At 43.0% G+C, this 18,168-nt stretch overlaps 1 protein-coding gene across 1 annotated transcript in view; it reads right to left on the bottom strand.

Annotated features, from left to right (window-relative positions):
• The window catches only part of OBSCN (obscurin, cytoskeletal calmodulin and titin-interacting RhoGEF), a 197,682-nt gene that overhangs the window by 110,070 nt on the left and 69,444 nt on the right, over window positions 1-18,168 (bottom strand). Inside the window, exons 31-44 of the mRNA XM_075082169.1 lie at window positions 17,743-18,009; window positions 15,827-16,093; window positions 14,625-14,894; window positions 13,584-13,850; window positions 12,536-12,802; window positions 10,684-10,956; window positions 8,971-9,237; window positions 6,469-6,735; window positions 5,312-5,578; window positions 4,431-4,694; window positions 3,591-3,857; window positions 2,944-3,207; window positions 1,729-1,995; window positions 387-653 (exon numbers count right to left, since the gene is read on the bottom strand). Coding sequence (XP_074938270.1) covers window positions 387-653; window positions 1,729-1,995; window positions 2,944-3,207; window positions 3,591-3,857; window positions 4,431-4,694; window positions 5,312-5,578; window positions 6,469-6,735; window positions 8,971-9,237; window positions 10,684-10,956; window positions 12,536-12,802; window positions 13,584-13,850; window positions 14,625-14,894; window positions 15,827-16,093; window positions 17,743-18,009 — 3,741 coding nt within the window. The remainder of the gene's footprint in view (window positions 1-386; window positions 654-1,728; window positions 1,996-2,943; window positions 3,208-3,590; window positions 3,858-4,430; window positions 4,695-5,311; window positions 5,579-6,468; window positions 6,736-8,970; window positions 9,238-10,683; window positions 10,957-12,535; window positions 12,803-13,583; window positions 13,851-14,624; window positions 14,895-15,826; window positions 16,094-17,742; window positions 18,010-18,168) is intronic.

Raw genomic sequence — 18,168 nt, 5'->3', positions numbered from 1 at the left:
GGGAAAACCTCTCACTAACTGAGCTCAGTGTTTTTAAAGCTCATTCCTTCAAGCTGAGCACCAGAATCCACTGACATCATTGGGATGCAGGGAGAAGCCCTCTGAGAACAAGCTTGCTGCTGGAGGTCTGCTCACTTTTGGCCTCATACACAGGTGTCTCTTTCACTTTTAAAAAGTGAAGGCTAAATGAGCAAGTCTCACAACTCTACTTTGCTATAAAGCCATCAGTTTCAAACTGACAGACGGTGGGAGATGGGATGAAAGACAGCCAGCAAAGTGAGAAAATGCTGCAGAATCAAAACATCAAAGCAAGTGGGAGAGAGACCTCTCAGAGAACAGGGAGCTCCCTGAGATACTGCTATCATAATGCAGAACAGCTTTTTTACCATGGACTGTCAGGACAGCCGAGGTCTTCTGATCTCCACACACACAGGTGTATTCTCCTGTATCTTCTACCTCCAGATCTCGGATCAACAGCTCTGCAACGGTATCTTCTTGTCTCATCCTATACTTATCACTTGGTTTGAGTGTCTTGTCCCCTTTTTTCCACTCCACCGGGACACCGACCTTGCTCAGCTCGCAGTGCAGAGTGGCTGCTGCACCATCTGTGGCTTCTCTGTTCTTCAATCCTTCTTTGAAAAATGCAGGTAAAGCTGGAGGACAGCAATATGAGCAGTGAGACGTAATGCTCCAGAGAGTTAAAATTAAACATGGATTTTTAACTTTCCTTTTCCCTCTTATCTTGAACTGATTCATAAGTACAAGAACATAGATCCTCAATACTCTCCATAAACGAGTATGAGGAAAGAAATCTCCTCACCAGGAAAGGATTCAATGCTTTCAGTAATCCATAGAGATAGTTTACATGTACTCAGTCACAAATCAATACAGACAGAAGTAGAAAACCCCTTTTTCCCTGTGAAATTTCAAGCAAAAAGAATAAATACTAATTTGAAATTTCTGAAAAAAAAATTGGTTTTCTTATATGACTTTTTAAACCACTAGGGAGGATGTTTGCTGTGTTTTCACATACTTAAGCAAATGAAAAGACATTGCCCATTATAAAAATGAAACACTGGAGTTTCATTCTAAATGTCAGTTTGAAATGAAATTGTTCATTTCAATACATGGTGGGAAAACAAGCATTTTCACCTGAACTGACATATCCTTTCAAACATGTCAGTTGCAGTAAAAATCCAATTTCTCCCCAGGAATGGTTGTCCCTTAGCAGATTTGGGCTTGCTTTACACAGAAGAGTGACTGAATGCAGTGACAACCAGCCCATACGCATAAAAGCACATTGTTGTCCCAGGAATGGAGTATGGAAATAAGATTCCAAGGAATAACCTAACCTTTGAAAATTTTATGAAACCTTAAAGTCACGCACTTATAGCCCCTTCAAGGCAACCCGTTTTATTGGGCTTGAGCGTAACAGGGAGTCTAGTAAAGGAACTTTAACAGGGAAAAGCAAAATGATGGACCCTAATTAAAACAGTAGTGTCAATCCAGGTTGCCTATATGTTTTTCTGAGCCTGCACATTGATACCCCTCTTGTGCCACACCCCCCCCGCCACACTGATGCCACTGGAGCACTTCACTGGCATCAGTGAGCTGTGGATAAGAGTCTGGCGGAAGGAAGGAGATGGCAGGGTAACCACGTATCTGTCCAAATCAAGAGAGAAAACAGGATAGTTACTTTTAGTATGTGTCTTGTTTTGTTTGTTTTACCATGTACTGTTAAAACTGCCATAGTCTGTTGGTCTCCGCACACACAGGAATAATTTCCAGCATCCGTCGTGTCTAGATTATGGATTATAAGCTCAGCAACAACACCTTCGCGTTTCATCTTATACTTGTCACTTGGTTTGAGGGTCTTGAAGCCCTTCTTCCACTCCACGTTAGCAGCAGCCTTGTTCAGCTCACAGTGCAGAGATATACTTTTACCTTCTGTGGCTTCTTCATCGGTCAGTTCTTTGGCGAAAAGAGCAGGCAGGACTGCAGAGTAAATGCAATACGGACACGGCATCAAACCTGAGAAAGACCGACCCATGATCTACTCTCGTATCTCCCTGAACCTGCAGGGTCACTGGAGCCACAAGACCTTCTTCACGCTCCAGGATTTTGTTCCAGTCTAACAATTCAAAGAGATTTCAGCCTGATTTTTAATGTTTTTTTGTCCTCACACTTGAAAACTTGCTCTAAAAGCAAGTCTGTCTATCTGCAAACTTAGCGGATAAGCCATCTATCCTTTACTTTATACACCATCTATACTTACTTTATACACCATAAATTCAAAGAGTTAAAATTAGAGGCTGTATTTCAATATGAGACCCAAAGCATTTTGTTTCCTTTGGGAGAAACAGCAGTTCTACAGAAGTGCCTGATTCATGGTACTGTCTATATTTTTATAAATAGAGCCCCTTAAAACAGAGCAGTTACAAACATGCTGTCAGCTTTCCGCAGCGATAAAGTAAATGCTTTGGAAGAGTTAAGCTAAAATCAGTAAAAAGGGGCTGGGAAGAGCAGGAGACTAAAAAGGCAATTGTTCATTAAGACAGTCCTTACGTGGCATGATACGTTGATGAAAACTCGTTCCTCTTAGGAGCAACAAGTGTAACAGTCTAAGCTACAAAAAGTAAATATTACTCCCAATTTTAGGTCATTCCCTATAGGAAAACTTTTAAACAAGCAGCTATCCTGGACTGGGGGGCTGGTGTTGAGCTGGGGACCTGTGCTCCACTTGTCATTTGAACATAGGACCTAGGAAGACACATAGCACATCGAGGGGGCGTCAGGTGAAAGGAGAGAGACAGAGAAGGAAGACAGGGCAGTGAACTTAATCAGCAGGGGGGAGGATAGAAAGTATACAGGGACCAGATGAAACAGGAGGAAAAGAAGAGAGTTTGGAGTGATACAGGGCACGTGCTGAGAATTTGTTTTTACCATTTACTGTCAAAGCAGCCGTAGTCTGTTGATCTCCACACACGCAGCTGTAATCGCCAGCGTCTGCCAGATCCAAATCCCGGATCGTCAGCTCTGCAAAGGGACCTTCCTGCTCTATTTTGTATTTTTCACTTGACTTGAGGACCATATTCCCCTTTCTCCACTCGACTGGGGCCGATTTGCTCAGTTTACAGTGCAAAGTGACTGCCTCCCCCTCTGTAGCTTCCTTGTTCAACATTTCTTCTTGGAAGAGGATAGGCAAGGCTGAAGGATGCAACACCAACAGAGAAGGAATCAGCACTAGAACAAAATGAACTGGACTTTGCTGCGAGTTACTGGGCTGTAGTGTGCATTAACCAAAAATATATTACTGTGAGGTGGATACCATGGAAAGGGGGGTAAAACCTCCTAGAGTGGAGAGAAATAAAGTAGAGAAAAAAATACACAACACAGCTGTGCTGTCTCAAAGTGAAAAAAAATATGAAAAGCACAAGGGAATGTTCTCTAATAGGGTTATTTTTTGGCACCACAGAGCCAAGAACATGAAAACTCTAAGAAATCACACTGACCAAACTTCGGATGGCCAGAAAATGCTGTCAAACATGCTAAGTTTGGGGCTTAATGTGCAAAACTGGTAGAATGGTTACCATTCACTCTCAAAGAAGCTGTTGTCTTCTGGTCTCCGCACACGCAGGTATAGCTCCCAGCATCCGTCAGGTCTAGGTCTTGGATAACCAGCTCAACAAAACGCCCCTCCCGTCTCATTTTGTATTTGCCATTTGGCATCAGCACCTTCCCGTCCTTCCTCCACTCGACCGAGCCCACCGCCTGGCTCAGTTCACACTGCAGCGTGGCCGTTCCGCTCTCGGTGGCTTCCTCGTTCTTCAGCTCTTTTTTGAAACGGACTGGCAGGGCTGAGAGATGCAGAATGAAAAGGAATTGCAACCCAAGACCCTGCCCAGACCTCTGGTCAGAGGCTGAATCATGATTTACCGTAAGACTACCTACGCCTTATTCCAACACCCTTATTCTTAAGCACATCCTGCCTTTTTTTGTGGATAACAAAAAATAATTCTCTAGTAAATTATTCTGTGGGAATTAAAGTATGCGTGATCTTGATTGGGATCATGCATACAAATGACAAACTCATCATTAAAGGCGATGAACCCTCCTTAACAGAAAATCTCAGGGAATCTTATGTTTCCATACTAATTCAGGAAAACATACATGCATGTCAGCACCCTTCACTTGAGGAAAGGTAAGAAGACAACAAAACAGACACACACATCCAACACTGGGCATGATGAAAGCTGATCATGGATGGAGATTGTGGAAAGGAGTGACATGGCGACACGAAAAAGTGGAAGGATGAAAAAAAGTGGAAGCAGGACGAGAAGGTAGGTGTTGTGAAGGAATGTGCAGAGAGGAGGAGGGAAGGGATGGACAAAAACGTTCCAGAGTTTCACGGATTATTTCTGACTTTTTACCATTCACTGACAAGGCTGCTGTGGTTTTTTTGTTCCCCACTACACATGTATAGTCTCCAGCATCTCTTGGGTCCAGATCGTGGATCAGCAGCTCAGCCACTGTGCCCTCCTGTCTCATCCTGTACTTGTTACTTGGCCGGAGAATAGCATGCCCCTTCCTCCACTCCACAGGGGCCTCTCTGCTCAGCTGGCATCGCAGGGTGGCCGTGCCACCTTCCACAGCTTCCACGCTCTTCAGCTCTTCTTTGATGAGCACAGAGAAGGCTGAGGAATGAAGCGTTCTCATTTTACTTTAGGAGCATCATCACCAACTGGTGACCTCATATGGGACTTAAAGCCAAAACAAGTTCTCTTGGCACAGCTAATAAACTCTGACCTACCTGCATGTCCAGGACTCTACTTGACTTTACAATAGCCCTCCATGATGTTTGGGAGGAAATAAAAACAATACAATTATTTCCCAATAATTAGAATATCCAAGTAATTACCCTCCTGCTGCCCAAATGCTGTTGGTCACGGACACATGAAAAACTTGCTGAGAAAGTGCAGAAAAGAATTGCATATTCTTTAACAAAATGTGTGGCTGAGGCCCTTCTTACCTCCTGGCTTAGAGCTCAGACGGGCGCCTCTATGCAGAGCAGAAGGCAGAACGGTTATTTCAGAGGCAAGGAAAGATACCTTATTATCAAGGATATTTGATTGCTATGATTTAGCACAAAGTTATTGCCCTAGAAAATAGAGAACAAAAGGAACCCAGCCAGAGCTGCCTTTTGTTTGTGCTGACCCTTTTTTATCTTAATGTTCACTGTAAATGTGCAGGAGCTAGCAAGACCACGGCAAGAGCAACAACAAATGGTCACAAGCAGGTGTCTTATTCCTACCATGGATTTTGACTTGGGCTGTGGTCTGCTGGTCTCCAGTGTCACAGGTGTATCTTCCCGCATCTTCTGGCTCTGCGTTATGAATCACCAGCTCTGCCACTGTCCCCTTCTGCTTCATTTCATATTTGGCACTTGCCTGGAGCGTGGCTTCTCCCTTCTTCCACACCACAGTGGCATCAGCTTTCGTGAGTTCGCAGTGCAAGGAGACAGATTTTCCCTCTTCCATTTCTGTGTCCTCCAGGGTTTGTTTAAAAAGGACAGGCACAGCTAGAAGACAGAGCCAGGGATTAGGACATGCCCTCTTGACCTGCTGTACAACAAGTGTCCCATAATGGCTGTCACCCCTTAAAACTAGTCCTTTTCCAAATGAGAAGAGCCACCCTAGACCCTCCCACGGCTACATGACATCAAAGTGATTCTGCTTGGGAGCAGGAAGAAATCTTTCCACCAGATATTATCATCTCACTAGGGATTCCTAGGAGTGTGTGGGAAGTTTCTTTCATCTTTAATAACCCCTTCAGCGTCCTCTAAGCATCCTCACCTAACAAATTCCCTGCTCTGCAGGGCTCTCTGACAGTATTCATGCTCTATATCTCTCCCACTTCCTGCTCCAGCACCTACTACTTTTGCTGTGCTACTAAAGGTACTGTATTTGTTTAATGGCACTGGGGAGTGCGGACAGCATCTGAGAGCCTTTAAGAAAGGATGCTTTGGGGAGTTTGGGAGTCCAAACCTTAATCAGGGACTGGACTTGTCTTATGTTTTCATGTTTTTCTTGTGCTCCCATGCTCCTGGTCTCCAACTCTTAACTCAATCTTAATCTCAATCTTAATCCAACTGTTAACTCCAGTCTTAATCACAGCCATGTAAAAAAGCCAATAGGTCAGGAACTATGGCACGTAGGGTACAGAAAATGAACCCTTTGCGCTTATTTTCTGTTCAGTGGGAAGTTACAGATTTAAAATCCCAGACACATTGCATGAGATCACATGAATGAAATATATACAGGTGCCTACAAGTACGCAATGTTACCGTTAAATTTTATGTATGAATTTGTAGATGGTACCGTCACAAAGTGCTGTGTTGTTTTTTTTTTAATAGAAGACCTGTTAAGCAATGCATTAAGAAAGCGTGACAACATATACAACTCTGCCTACCGTTTACTTTCACCCGAGCAGTGGTTTTCAGTTCCCCAGTGCTGCAGGTATATTCCCCAGCATCTACTGATTTGACATCTCGGATAATGAGCTCTGCCACAGTACCACGCTGCTTAAATTCATACTTCTCACTGGCATAGAGAACAGTGTTTCCTTTCATCCATTTCACTGGGGTATCAGGTTTGCTGAGCTCACAGGTCAGCTTGACTTGTTTTCCTTCTTTAGCTTCTTCATTTTGGAGCTCTTGCTTGAAAAGAACTGGTATTTCTGAAAAAGAAGATTGCAGATGTTTAAGGAAACACACAAGATTGGAAATCACTTTTTGCTTTACATTTCAGACTTTGCTATTCAGATGGAAAACCACAGGAATGGAAAAACACTAGTAAACAGATTTTTACAACTCCCATCTGGCTGCCAGCACTCTACAGCAGCAAAAAAATATTTAGGACAATATGTTTTTTCCCTTTTAACCACTATCTGTACTGTTGAAGACATTGCGACCATTACTGTTGTCACTATTAACATTAGTGGCAGATGCTGCCCTCCTATTAATGACACAAACTGTGTTGCAGATGGGCGGTCAGAGCTGGACCACTGGCACAAAAACGTAAAACTTTACTGAGGTCAACTCGCACATAACACAGAGGACGCAAAGAAATGGCGAAGCATTTTCTGTCACTGCCAGCAGTATTGATTTCTCGTTATAAAAAAACCCACAACATAGTTTTATCAGACATGAACACAGACTCAAAAACAGCACAGAGCATACACAGAGAGGAAAGCACAGCTGTATATGAAAGGGGCCCTGTGGAAATTCCTGTGCAGGCTCTATCACAGCCTGGGATTCAAGGCCTTAAGGCGAGCTAGGGTAGAGGAGGCACTTACTGGGGGGGAAAAAACCCCAGCTGAACTGTTTTCCCCTCAGGTCATGAAAAAAACCCACAATTTCTTCCTGGCTTCTGCTGTCTTATGAATATGCCAGTCAGCTACTGTTCCATGATGCCGTTGCCCTGTGGCTGTTGAAAAATACAGCCAATTCTTCTGTTCCCCTCTTAACTCTAGTTGGGGACACTTAGTGCCACATGGCTACTGACTTTTTTTCTTCTTTTTGCTGTTTTTCCATTCTGCTGTGCCAATAGGACCCTAACAGATAAAGGAAAGCTACAACAGTGTAATTTGTTGTAGGCATCCTTATGACTTGACTTCTTCTCATCTACTGGTGATTTGTTTAAATCCTGCATCTACCCACACCCTTCTTTGTGATAGGAAAAATGGAGCTGTTTAACACACATTATAAGTGGGTTTGGTTTTGTTTTGTTAACAGAAAAAATTCCTCTTCATTATGGGTGAGATCCAGGTCCTACTAAATCCAATATAGATCTTTCTTTTTGGTGTAACGGGTATTGAGAAAGCATCCTAGTACTAATGAAAGACATAGCAAAACTGGACCATTAACCATCAGCTCTCTTCTTCATTACATCGTCAAGGTCTTCTCTTTCCTTGTACAGCATTTCTCAGCCTTAAGTTGGCATGATTTTTGTGCTCTAGATCAATACTGTGAGCATCTTGCCTTCCCTCTTCATGCTGTGGGGTTCAGGTTGACTATTCCAACAACCCAAATGCTTTTTGTTCACGCTGGCTTCTCTAATCCGTGTGCAGCTTCTAGTCAGCCCCTCCGGAGCATGCTAAGAAGAGCTGCACGCAGGATATCCACTCGTCAGGCTAAACCCACCATTAACATCCTCCCTGTATCTGCTTGAACCTGCCCATGTAAATGAACAATTTTGCTCACAGGAACCGAGCTCCTCCTCAACCTCAGGCTGGAGCAGTGACTCAGAACAGGCTGGAGCAATTATAACGTGCGTAGCAGGTAAGCTTGGTTCTGACACTGCCCAGACCCAATGCTTACCTCACGTACATGGTGCTTACCCAGTGTGCTCAAGGAAGCACGTTAAAGTCTTGTGTCTGAGCGGACTTTTGCTCCAGCTTAGACTACAGCCCTGCAGATAGCACCTCCTGTCTGATCACGATCCTTGGAATAAAAGCTTTGGGTGCACTACTCTTAATAAATTTGGCTGCCTAAAGCAATTCCCCAGACAAATGTGGGTGTACAAGCTCCCCCCTTGGAGACAGCCATCAGTGCAGACAGCTTCAGAAGGTGATTAATCCTTTGTCTGGATTACCTCCTAGGCTGGGTGGGTCTCCCACCAGAGATGCCCACTGTTCTCTCCTGACCCATTGCTCTCTGCTCCAGAGAGCTTAGGCACTTAAATTTCACAGAGCTAAAACTGGGTAAGGTAAAGGATTTTCCTATTTTCCTTTCTGTCACATCTCTGGGTGCTGACCCAGATGATTTGATGAGAACCTCTCCTGCACTGTGGTGCAAAGACATGAGGTTCCCTTTCAGTATAGTTTCACGTTCATTATAATTTCTATTTATTACTCTGACCTCGGTGTTAGATGACGAGTTAGGACCCAAACCATCACTCCAAATGTTCTTACCCTTGACAGTAATAACCGCACTACTTTTAGCTGCTCCAGCCTCACACTCATATCTGCCACTGTCTCTTTCTTCTGCCCTGTGAATGACAAGCTTGGCTTCAAATCCCGACCGGCTGATGTTATACTTGGAAGAATTCTTAAGGTTCTTCCCATCTTTGCACCACTTTACAGGGCTGTCTGATTTGGAGGTTTCACAGTGAAGGATCACATCCTCTCCCTCAGTGACTTCAGTGTCAACCAGCTCCTTTGTGAAGATGCAGGGCTTCTCTAGAATCACATAAAAACCGTCTGAGATGTTTCAGAAGAGGTGTGGATTTTCAGATCACAAGTAGTCTGTGAGATTTACATCCAAGATTACTTGTATCAAACTTACAGGTCAAGGTTAGTAACAAATGATTTGGTGTTCATGACTATAAAGCTCTCAGGAAGGCACCAGTCCTGCCATAATATGTAGTTTAGTAAATATCTAACGCCGTCTGGGAGAGACTGGGAAGAAAATAGACCTGTTGGAGATCATAAGATTTCTCTGGCATCTCGCTAAATATGAACAAGACGGAGACACGATTTTCCTAAGCCCTTTTACATATGAGCTGATTAGTTTGAACCTTCTGACTGATTGTGGAAAGTTAATTCTGAATGAAGTGAGGCACAGTACGGGTTTCTCAAAGCCAGTCATCTAGAGAAAGTCTCATCCCATCATCTACAAACCAGGCAGATAGCTCAGACTGGTCATGTCTCTATAACCACTGGAAGGTTACAGGCATGTCCTGAGACCAGATATTCACTTCCAAAATAAGTCATTAGAACAGAAAAGCTGAGCTGCTCTCTGGAAGTGCTGGTCTTTCTACACAGTTTACAGAAGTAGCCTAAGCTAAATACCAATAGCTAAATCAGCCCTATCTTATCCCTCCCGGCTTAATGCATTTTAATCCATAAAAATCCAATCAATCAGGAGATCAAAACCTTTTCTTTTTTGTGTGTGTGTCCCCTATAGCATCACAGATTAGCATTATCAAAAGGAATTGGCCTTTTGCAAATAAGACTTTTTATTTTCCTTCAGAAAAATCTATTTGCATTTCTGCAGCATGTCAAAATTTCGGCAAATTTTGAAGGAAAAAGAAGTCCTTTCAGGAAAGGTGGTGATTCTGAAAAGAATGAGAATACAGTCTGACACAGTGGAGACTGTGTCTTTTACATCTCTAAGCAATGAGAAATATTTATGTTTCCAGTAAGAAAACACCTCTCTAATCCTGCACTTTTGGGCTGTCTGGCATTCATTTTATTCCCTCACTATAGAAGTAGACTAACACTGCAGTTTTAACTCAGTTTAACTTTTCCAGAGAAAACAATTCCATGTCAACAACGAATAGCAGAGAACACACGTAATGCTGCCTTTAAACAATGAACACTAAATTAAAAACTTATGGGTTACACTTCTGTTTTTCCTTGAACTAATTGATTTTTCCTTACTTATCATCATCTAATCAGCTCGGCTCAAGGAAAACTGGACAAGGCATCCAACGTATCAACACTGCAGTGTAACTAAGCCCTAGCTTCATTACATAGATAACGCTACTGTTGAACATATGCAGATATACATATGATGGGGCCAAATTTGTAGCATTTTTTTCTTTTTTTTTTTACCTACCCACATTAACCCATTGTTATTTCTACACATTCTTCCCTCTCCTGCAGGTTTTATGATTGAATTACCTTTAACAACCAAATTGGCAGAGGTTTTCTTATCACCAGCTTCAAATGTAATGACCCCCGAGTCCTTCAGTGAGAGTTTTATCAACGTTAGCAAGTGATATCCACCAGGCTGAGACTGGATCTCATTAAGTTCATTGGTATGGAGTGGGGTTTTATCCAAAAACCACTGCACTTTGCTATAGTCTACAGGAGAGATTCTGCATTTGAACATGGCAGATTCTCCTTCTAACACAGTGACATCTTCCAGGTCTTCTGTTATTAGCACTTTCTGGCCTGAAAGGAACATAGATACATCAATTACTGGAATCTTCAGTTTCTAGCATGAATATCGATATGGAAAACTCCAAGATTTCCCACGTGAGTATTTCAAGAAAGAAATACGTTCATGATACAGAAGACTGAAACACAATTCCTCTGTTATTGAACACAAAAACCATTCACAGGAAGATAATATATACAGGACACACACCAAAATAGGATGAAGACAACTTCAAAGCACCAGAACACATATAGCAGAACAAGTAGCCAGTAGAGTGCAAATCCAGTATTATAAAGTTTCTCCTAATGAAACTGCTTGGAAAGGCTGAAAGGATGAGTCTCTGGTGGCATCACTGGGATCTAGACATCACTAAGCAGATAATCTCTCCCATGACAACTCCTCTGTTTTTCCAGAGCAACTCACTTTCTATGGGATAGGACCACCCAGCCCCCATCTTCTTTGAGCTTAGTCCAACCATAAACACAGTGGGAAGTGGAGAGAGTGTCTGGCTGGACCGCAGCTTTAGTAAAGAGAAACAACAGCCCTGAAAACCTGCCTGTATAAATAGAGATAGATATACACCTAACTCTAAATAAATAAATAAAATAGGTTAGCCTTGTATACCAAGATATATCTGATGTTGCTCCTACTTACAAAACCAGTACAGGGAATTTTTACTTTTGTCTTGAGCTTTGTGACAGGCAACTGTTTTTCACTCGGAAAAGCTGGTGTTAGAAACCTCACAGCAAATTCAGGTAGCTCATGTCCTAAGGCCATGATCAGGATTAAGCACACTTTGCTTCTCAAGGCAATCAGAGGTGGAGGAGTCTGGCTTTACCCCCTTAGTCTTTAATAACTAACTGTAATAATAAGTGGACACGGTTGCTGCATCTCTATGAGACTATTCTTGAATTGTCCCTCCTATTCTCTTCATCGCTTCATCTATTTCAGATGAGGAGTTTCTCCCAGTTGGGGCTCCAGCGAGGGAACTGTGAGGAGCAGTAACCGGCAGACCTCACTCTTTCCCCTTAAACACTGCTCTGCTGTTAGCGTTGGCCACCACAGCTCATTCACTGCCTGTAGCATCAGATAAAATCTGCTTGGGTTGTACTCTTCAGCTGGAGGGTACACTCATGTCTAAGGTGCAGAGGGACATTAAGCACTTAAAGATCCCCGGACCACTCATTCACTCATCCCCTCTTAGAAACCACTACTGGAAAGAGGCATCAAGGGATATGGAGAAAAGCCTGCAGCCAGAATAATTTTTCCCTGGTCTAATAGCAGGCACTCTGAATCATATCCATGGTGCGTTCACGCAGGAATACCAGCCTCTCCTCACATCAGCACTTTGGGTTTTAAGTCATACCCAAAGTACTCCAGATGTAATTGCTTCAAACTGACAAATTGCTCTGCGCGGCCAGCTCCATGTTGCTATATTTTTGTCCACATGTCCTGTGCAGTGTATATACGTGACTCAGAGTGAGCCAGAAATCAGATCTGCTATCTCCCTACGCTGGGAAATCGTTCTGCCTGTGCACGTAACATTTCCTGGTGGAGAAACAGGATGCAGAATCACATTCCTCTCACACATACCTTGCACGACTAGCTTGGCTCTGGACTGGGCATCACCAATGTCACAGGTGTAAGTGTCACTGTCACTTTTCTCCAAGTTATTTATGGTCAGCTGCAGGACTTGTCCTTTCTGTGTGATCTCGTATTTCCTGCCAGCCCTGAGTTCAGCTATGCCTTTCCTCCAGACCACAGAGGATGCAGCTTTCTCACTCTGGCACATAAAAACTGCGGTTCCACTTTCATCGACTTTCAGATCTGAAAGGTCCTTGACAAAATAATTAGGTTTTTCTGGAAGAAAAAAAAAACAAAAGAGAGAGAAAGACAGAGACAGATTTGTTACTCAAACAAGTCCTGAGAATAGAGGGTGTTCTTGAATCCCCTCTGCCCCCACTTGTAGAACCACAGAATGTAGAATCATAGAATCACTTAGGTTGGAAAAGACCCTTAAGATCATCAAGTCCAACTGTTAACCCAGCACTCTGAGTCCCCCACTAAACCATGTCCCTAAGCACCACATCTACATGTCTTTTAAATACCTTCAGGGACGGTGACTCAACCACTTCCCTGGGCAGCCTGTTCCAAAGCTTGATAACCCTTTCAGTGAAGAATTTTTTCCTAATATCCAATCTAAACCTCCCCTGGTGCGGCTTGAGGCCATTTCCTCTCACCCTATCAGATGGAATGGATCTAAGAACACCACCAGGTCCACCTCCCCTCATGGGACTTATCAGGTAAAATATTTCCAGGAAAGCTTAATGCCGTTGCACGAGTACTGGTGAGGTCTTGTCTTGCAGATCATGTACAGATTTTGATCACCCATATTCAAAAAAGCCTAATACAAATTGCCAGTTTTCATTGCCTCATTACATAGCACATAAGATTCTTCAGTACCCACAAGGTGGTTTTTTCAGAGGTGTTTTTTTAAAAAAACCCTGTTAACCCATGACATATTTTGAACGCTAAAAATTGATCCTGTTTAGGAATATAGAAGAGAAGAACATCTCCCACAGGCTGTAGATATTTACCCCAACTTCTGTACATGCCAGACCCTGTGCATGCTTCAACTGACCTTGCACGGTGACCCTGGCTTTTGTTTTAAAGTCCTCTGTCTCACAGGTGTACTCCCCACTGTCCTTGACTGTGGAGTCATGGATGATCAGAATGGCCCGTTTTCCTTCTTGGTGCAAGTCATATTTCTGGCTTTTTCGGATTGCTTTGCCATCCTTGTACCACCTGATGCTCTCATCAGGTTTTGACAATTCACAGCTCAGGCTGATGTCTTGCCCCACTGCTGATGTTTTATCCTCCAGCTGTTTTGTAACCTCTGTAGGTTTTTCTGAGGTAATGAGGGGGAACGAAAAAAATAAAAGGGAACTCTGAATAAAAATCATTATCATGATCACTATATGGTTGAGGGTTTTGCAGTCCAAATTTCACATTCCCCGATGAACGATTCATATTATGTTAGGGAAGCGAGGGAAAAAGCAATCTTGTTCTTTAGCACATATTAATCGCAGTTATGGGCTCTCAGAGAAGATTATTGTTTACAGGAAGTGAGGACGTGTCTTGATGGCATCCATTTCAGGGGACATCATTTTGTGATCCCTGAAGTTACTGTAGGCGTGCATTTATGGTGGGATCTATCTCACTGAACACAGACATCTACGCTATAGAGGTGTGAAGCAGAGGCACTCACTCCAGGGAAGCTCTGCAGACAGCACTGATCTGCTAATTGCAGGCAACAGACTTCAAGGAACGATTTATTTTCTTCTAAATAAGTCTAACTGCGGATGATGAACTATGTGTGAAAGCTACCTGTTTATTCTCTCCACTGAACAGCCAGGGAGCCTTGGGTGATTATTTCTGATGCACACGGTCTAGTTAGTAATTGTACAATGACACTACCCAGTGTATTCTGCAATTCTCAAATACCTTTAAAAAGTTTTAGCCTTTCACTTGTTTTTAAGGAAACCCCTCAGTGCTTCAAGGCTCATGGAGAAGGCTACTATTCACTTTGATCATAACAAGAGTTTGCCTTCATGGTTTACTGACACACCTTATGAAAAGACACCCAAGAAATCAAACCCTAGAACTTTTCTGATCTCATTACCTTTCACAACCAGAGAAGCCTTGGAGGTTAGTCCTCGGGCAGTGAAAATTACTTCCCCAGCATCATCAGGAATCACGCTTTTGATACTGAGCATATATTTCCGACCCATGTTAGAGGCTTTAAATCGCCCACCGCTTTCCACTTTGCTCCCGTTCAGCGTCCAGCTGAAGTCGCCAATGCTTTCATGGGACAAAATACACTCAAAAGTGCAATCTTCTCCCTCCTGGATTTCAGTGTTCTTCAGCCGTTTGGTGATGCCAATGTTCAGTTCTGGAAGACAAAAACTGGGTTAATACAAGGAGAAAAGGCTTGTTATGATTGATGTGAGTAGTAGTACTGACATTTTTAGCTCATCAGACTGGTTTACCTACTGGATTGGTAGGACAGCACTGCATTCCCTACAGATGTATTTGACATGGGAAGGATTTCTCAAACGTTATCCACTCAGAATCACCACAAAGCTATAGGAAAAAGGGGCATGTGAATTTCCTGGCTTTGCTCTGGAAGGACTGCATGGAGAATAGCACATTCGGTGGAGAAGAGTAAAGATTCAATTGGCTTGAGAGGAGAAAAGCTGTCACACAGGAAGCGTCTGGGATGTCGTGTGAGGTTTTTCTCTATGATGATATGAGAAATGGGGTGCTTGTATTTGTGAGTTTGTTACCATCCTACCCCTCCTGGTGATCAGCTCAGACAAACTCAGAATTGGTCTCTTTATCAACAGGCGTCTGAAAGCCACGAACACTTCTCTCTCCTTCAGGCAGCCACGAGGATTAGCGGACAGGCTGAACTGCTGGGTTCTTCAATAGACAACATTGTACTCCTTTTGTGTTCCCACAATAAAATATGAATTAATAGCTCAAGGCTGTGAAACACAAGCTGCCTGGGTTTTTTTGTTTTGTTTTGTTTGGGGGGGGGTTGGCTTTTTGTTTTGGTTTTTATTTGGGGGGGCACTGAGAAATCATTTGCTCTTCTGGGAGGATTTCTGCACTTTAGGAAGGTTCAGGAAGGAAACATTGTCACTGCTTTTTGACACAGGATTTTCAGTGGAACACCAGATATGCTTAGGTCAAAGGGTAAAAGTGATTATTTAGGCACCACCATGTTATGTGAAGTTCATAGAGGAATAGGTGTGAGAAAAAGTGACCAAGCCCACCCGTATTTGCAACACCCCTTGACTGGCCATCGTCTACAATACTTACCCTGAACGCTGATCTTTGACTTGGCAACATCAGTGCCAATATCACATGTGTATAAACCTGCATCTGTCTTTTCAAGGTCATGGATAAGGAGGCACAGGGTCTTCCCAGACTGTATCTGCTCATACTTGTTACCAGAAGTGAGCTTCACACCATCCTTTTTCCAAACAGGTTTGACCTTCTCTTTGGAGACTTCACATTCCAGTTTAATCACACCTCGCTCCTCACCAAAAACATCATCCAAGGACTTCATGAAGACAGCAGGCTTCTCTGAAGGTTAATGGGCAAAACAGAGAACAGCCAGGGTATTTAAGCTGAGACATTTTCAACTGCTATCAAATATTTAAAGAGGGCTTAAGTAAACCCCTGGCAACGCTGATGATACTAATGCAGAACCTAAAGCAGTCTCACAACTCATGACTGGAATGAGTTTTATGGAAATCAGAATTTATTAATGGGAGAACATGTGGAAGTAGAGAGGCAGCCTGCATTGCCATGGATGGGGAGTGGTACTGAGTGTTGTAATCATGGTCTCTCTTACGACTGCATGGACTCTTATGAGTGCAAGGACTCCTTTTTTTCTCTGAGTTGGGGCATCTGTCAGGCACGGGACATTCCATCACAGGGAATGGGGCTTGGAGCAGGCACACAGGGCCTCGAAGGCCAGAGGGACAGCTTCACACTTCTATGGAATAGCTACTCAACAAGATTGACTAGGTTGAAGGAAGCCCTTCTATGCGTCATGGAGGAGCAAAAAGTGTTCTTTGGGAACATCCTTTCTCATTGCAGCAGTCTACAAGTGGAAAGGGGTCAGGTGGTTAGAGGAAAAATGTGTGAAGAGAAGTAATTGGGAGGTACGTCTTCTAAAGCCAGAGAGCTGCCTTTTCATGAAGCAGGATTCGTGCAGTAGGAGCAGCAAGAAAAGGATATGCTTCATATTCTCCTCACTTGTCTGAACATTTTTGCTTTTGCCTCTGTTATATTGATTCCCTCCATCTAGTTTAAAATGTAGTTGGCACAGAGGATATTTATATGGTGGAAATATTTTACCCAGTGTAAAAGAAGGAAGAGGAAGTCCTTCAGACTCTCTGAGTGAATAGAGTAAAGGAGTTAAATTATTCAGATACCCTGTGCAGAACAAATTAGCCATGATCAGGAAGCAAAATGCAAAGGAAAACAGAGACATTACTCTCTGTGAGGGTGTAGAGGACATCAGACTCTGATTTTCAGAGAATGGCTCGGAACATTTCGCACTCATTTTTCCAGATACAAGAAAGAGTTAATTTAGAATAACAAATCACTATGATTTACCTGAGCATGCATGTATGGGTGTGTTGCTAAAGAAAATGTGATTTTGAAATTTTGGTGAGAGTTTTACCTCATGTTTCTAACACATCTAAAAAATTCATGCAACTTACTGTATCTTAGCTGATGCACAGAACATGTTAAACCACAACAACTCGAAGTTTGGTCACACATCTAAGACATATGAAGGACAGCAGCAAACTGCCTTCTCTTTGCTGATTCAGTCCAACTCCAGAACTGATGTGGTAAAGGTGTGCCCTACCCTTGGAAGTACACTGAAGCCCACCTCTGTGCAGACAAAAATCTTTAGAAACAACAGTTTATAGCCTATACACTGCTGAAGAGACCTACAGATAATGGATATTGTTCTTGAGACTATCCTAATAAGTAAAAGCACGACAAAGAGCTATGGAAAGTTTTAGCAGGATAGCAAAACAATCTTCCTTAGAAAAATCATCAGCTACAGTAGAAACTTACACTGGAAGAAAACCCCAGTGAGAAAACTCAGTCCCAGAGAGGTGAAACTTAGGAGCAGGATTGCTAGAAGGGTATGGCAAATAAGAGCTCTTTTGCATCTCTTATTTACATTCAGGAGGAGTGTGATCACAACCCACCTATCACCTTCAGACGCACGGTCTCTGACACTTTGTCTGACTTCATTGTCACTGTGCCGGCATCCTCAGGCTTGACCTGCTTCATCGTCAGCGTGTAGCAATTGCCAACGTTCCTGATGTCATTGAAATTGTTGGTGTAAAGGAGGGTGCCATTGAGGAACCATTCCACATCCTCGTCATCGTGGGACAGCTCGCAGGAGAAGACAGCGGAACACTCTTCTTCAATTTCCACGTCCTGCAGGTGTTTGAGTACTTCCACATTGCGGGCTGTAGGAAACCAAGGTGCACCATCACTACTGACCGTAAATCAGTATTGTCACCACAAAGAGATTTCATAGGTTTAGAGTTTATTAGATTATTTAGTCTGGTCTCCTGTACACTATGGGTCATTACATTTATTTTACTTGGTTCTATATTTGGTCCAAC

Source organism: Phalacrocorax aristotelis, chromosome 2 (assembly GCF_949628215.1).
Source record: "Phalacrocorax aristotelis chromosome 2, bGulAri2.1, whole genome shotgun sequence".
Lineage (NCBI taxonomy): Eukaryota > Metazoa > Chordata > Aves > Suliformes > Phalacrocoracidae > Phalacrocorax > Phalacrocorax aristotelis.
The sequence above is the reverse complement of the archived record's forward strand: the minus strand, read 5'-3'. Positions and strand labels throughout refer to the sequence as shown.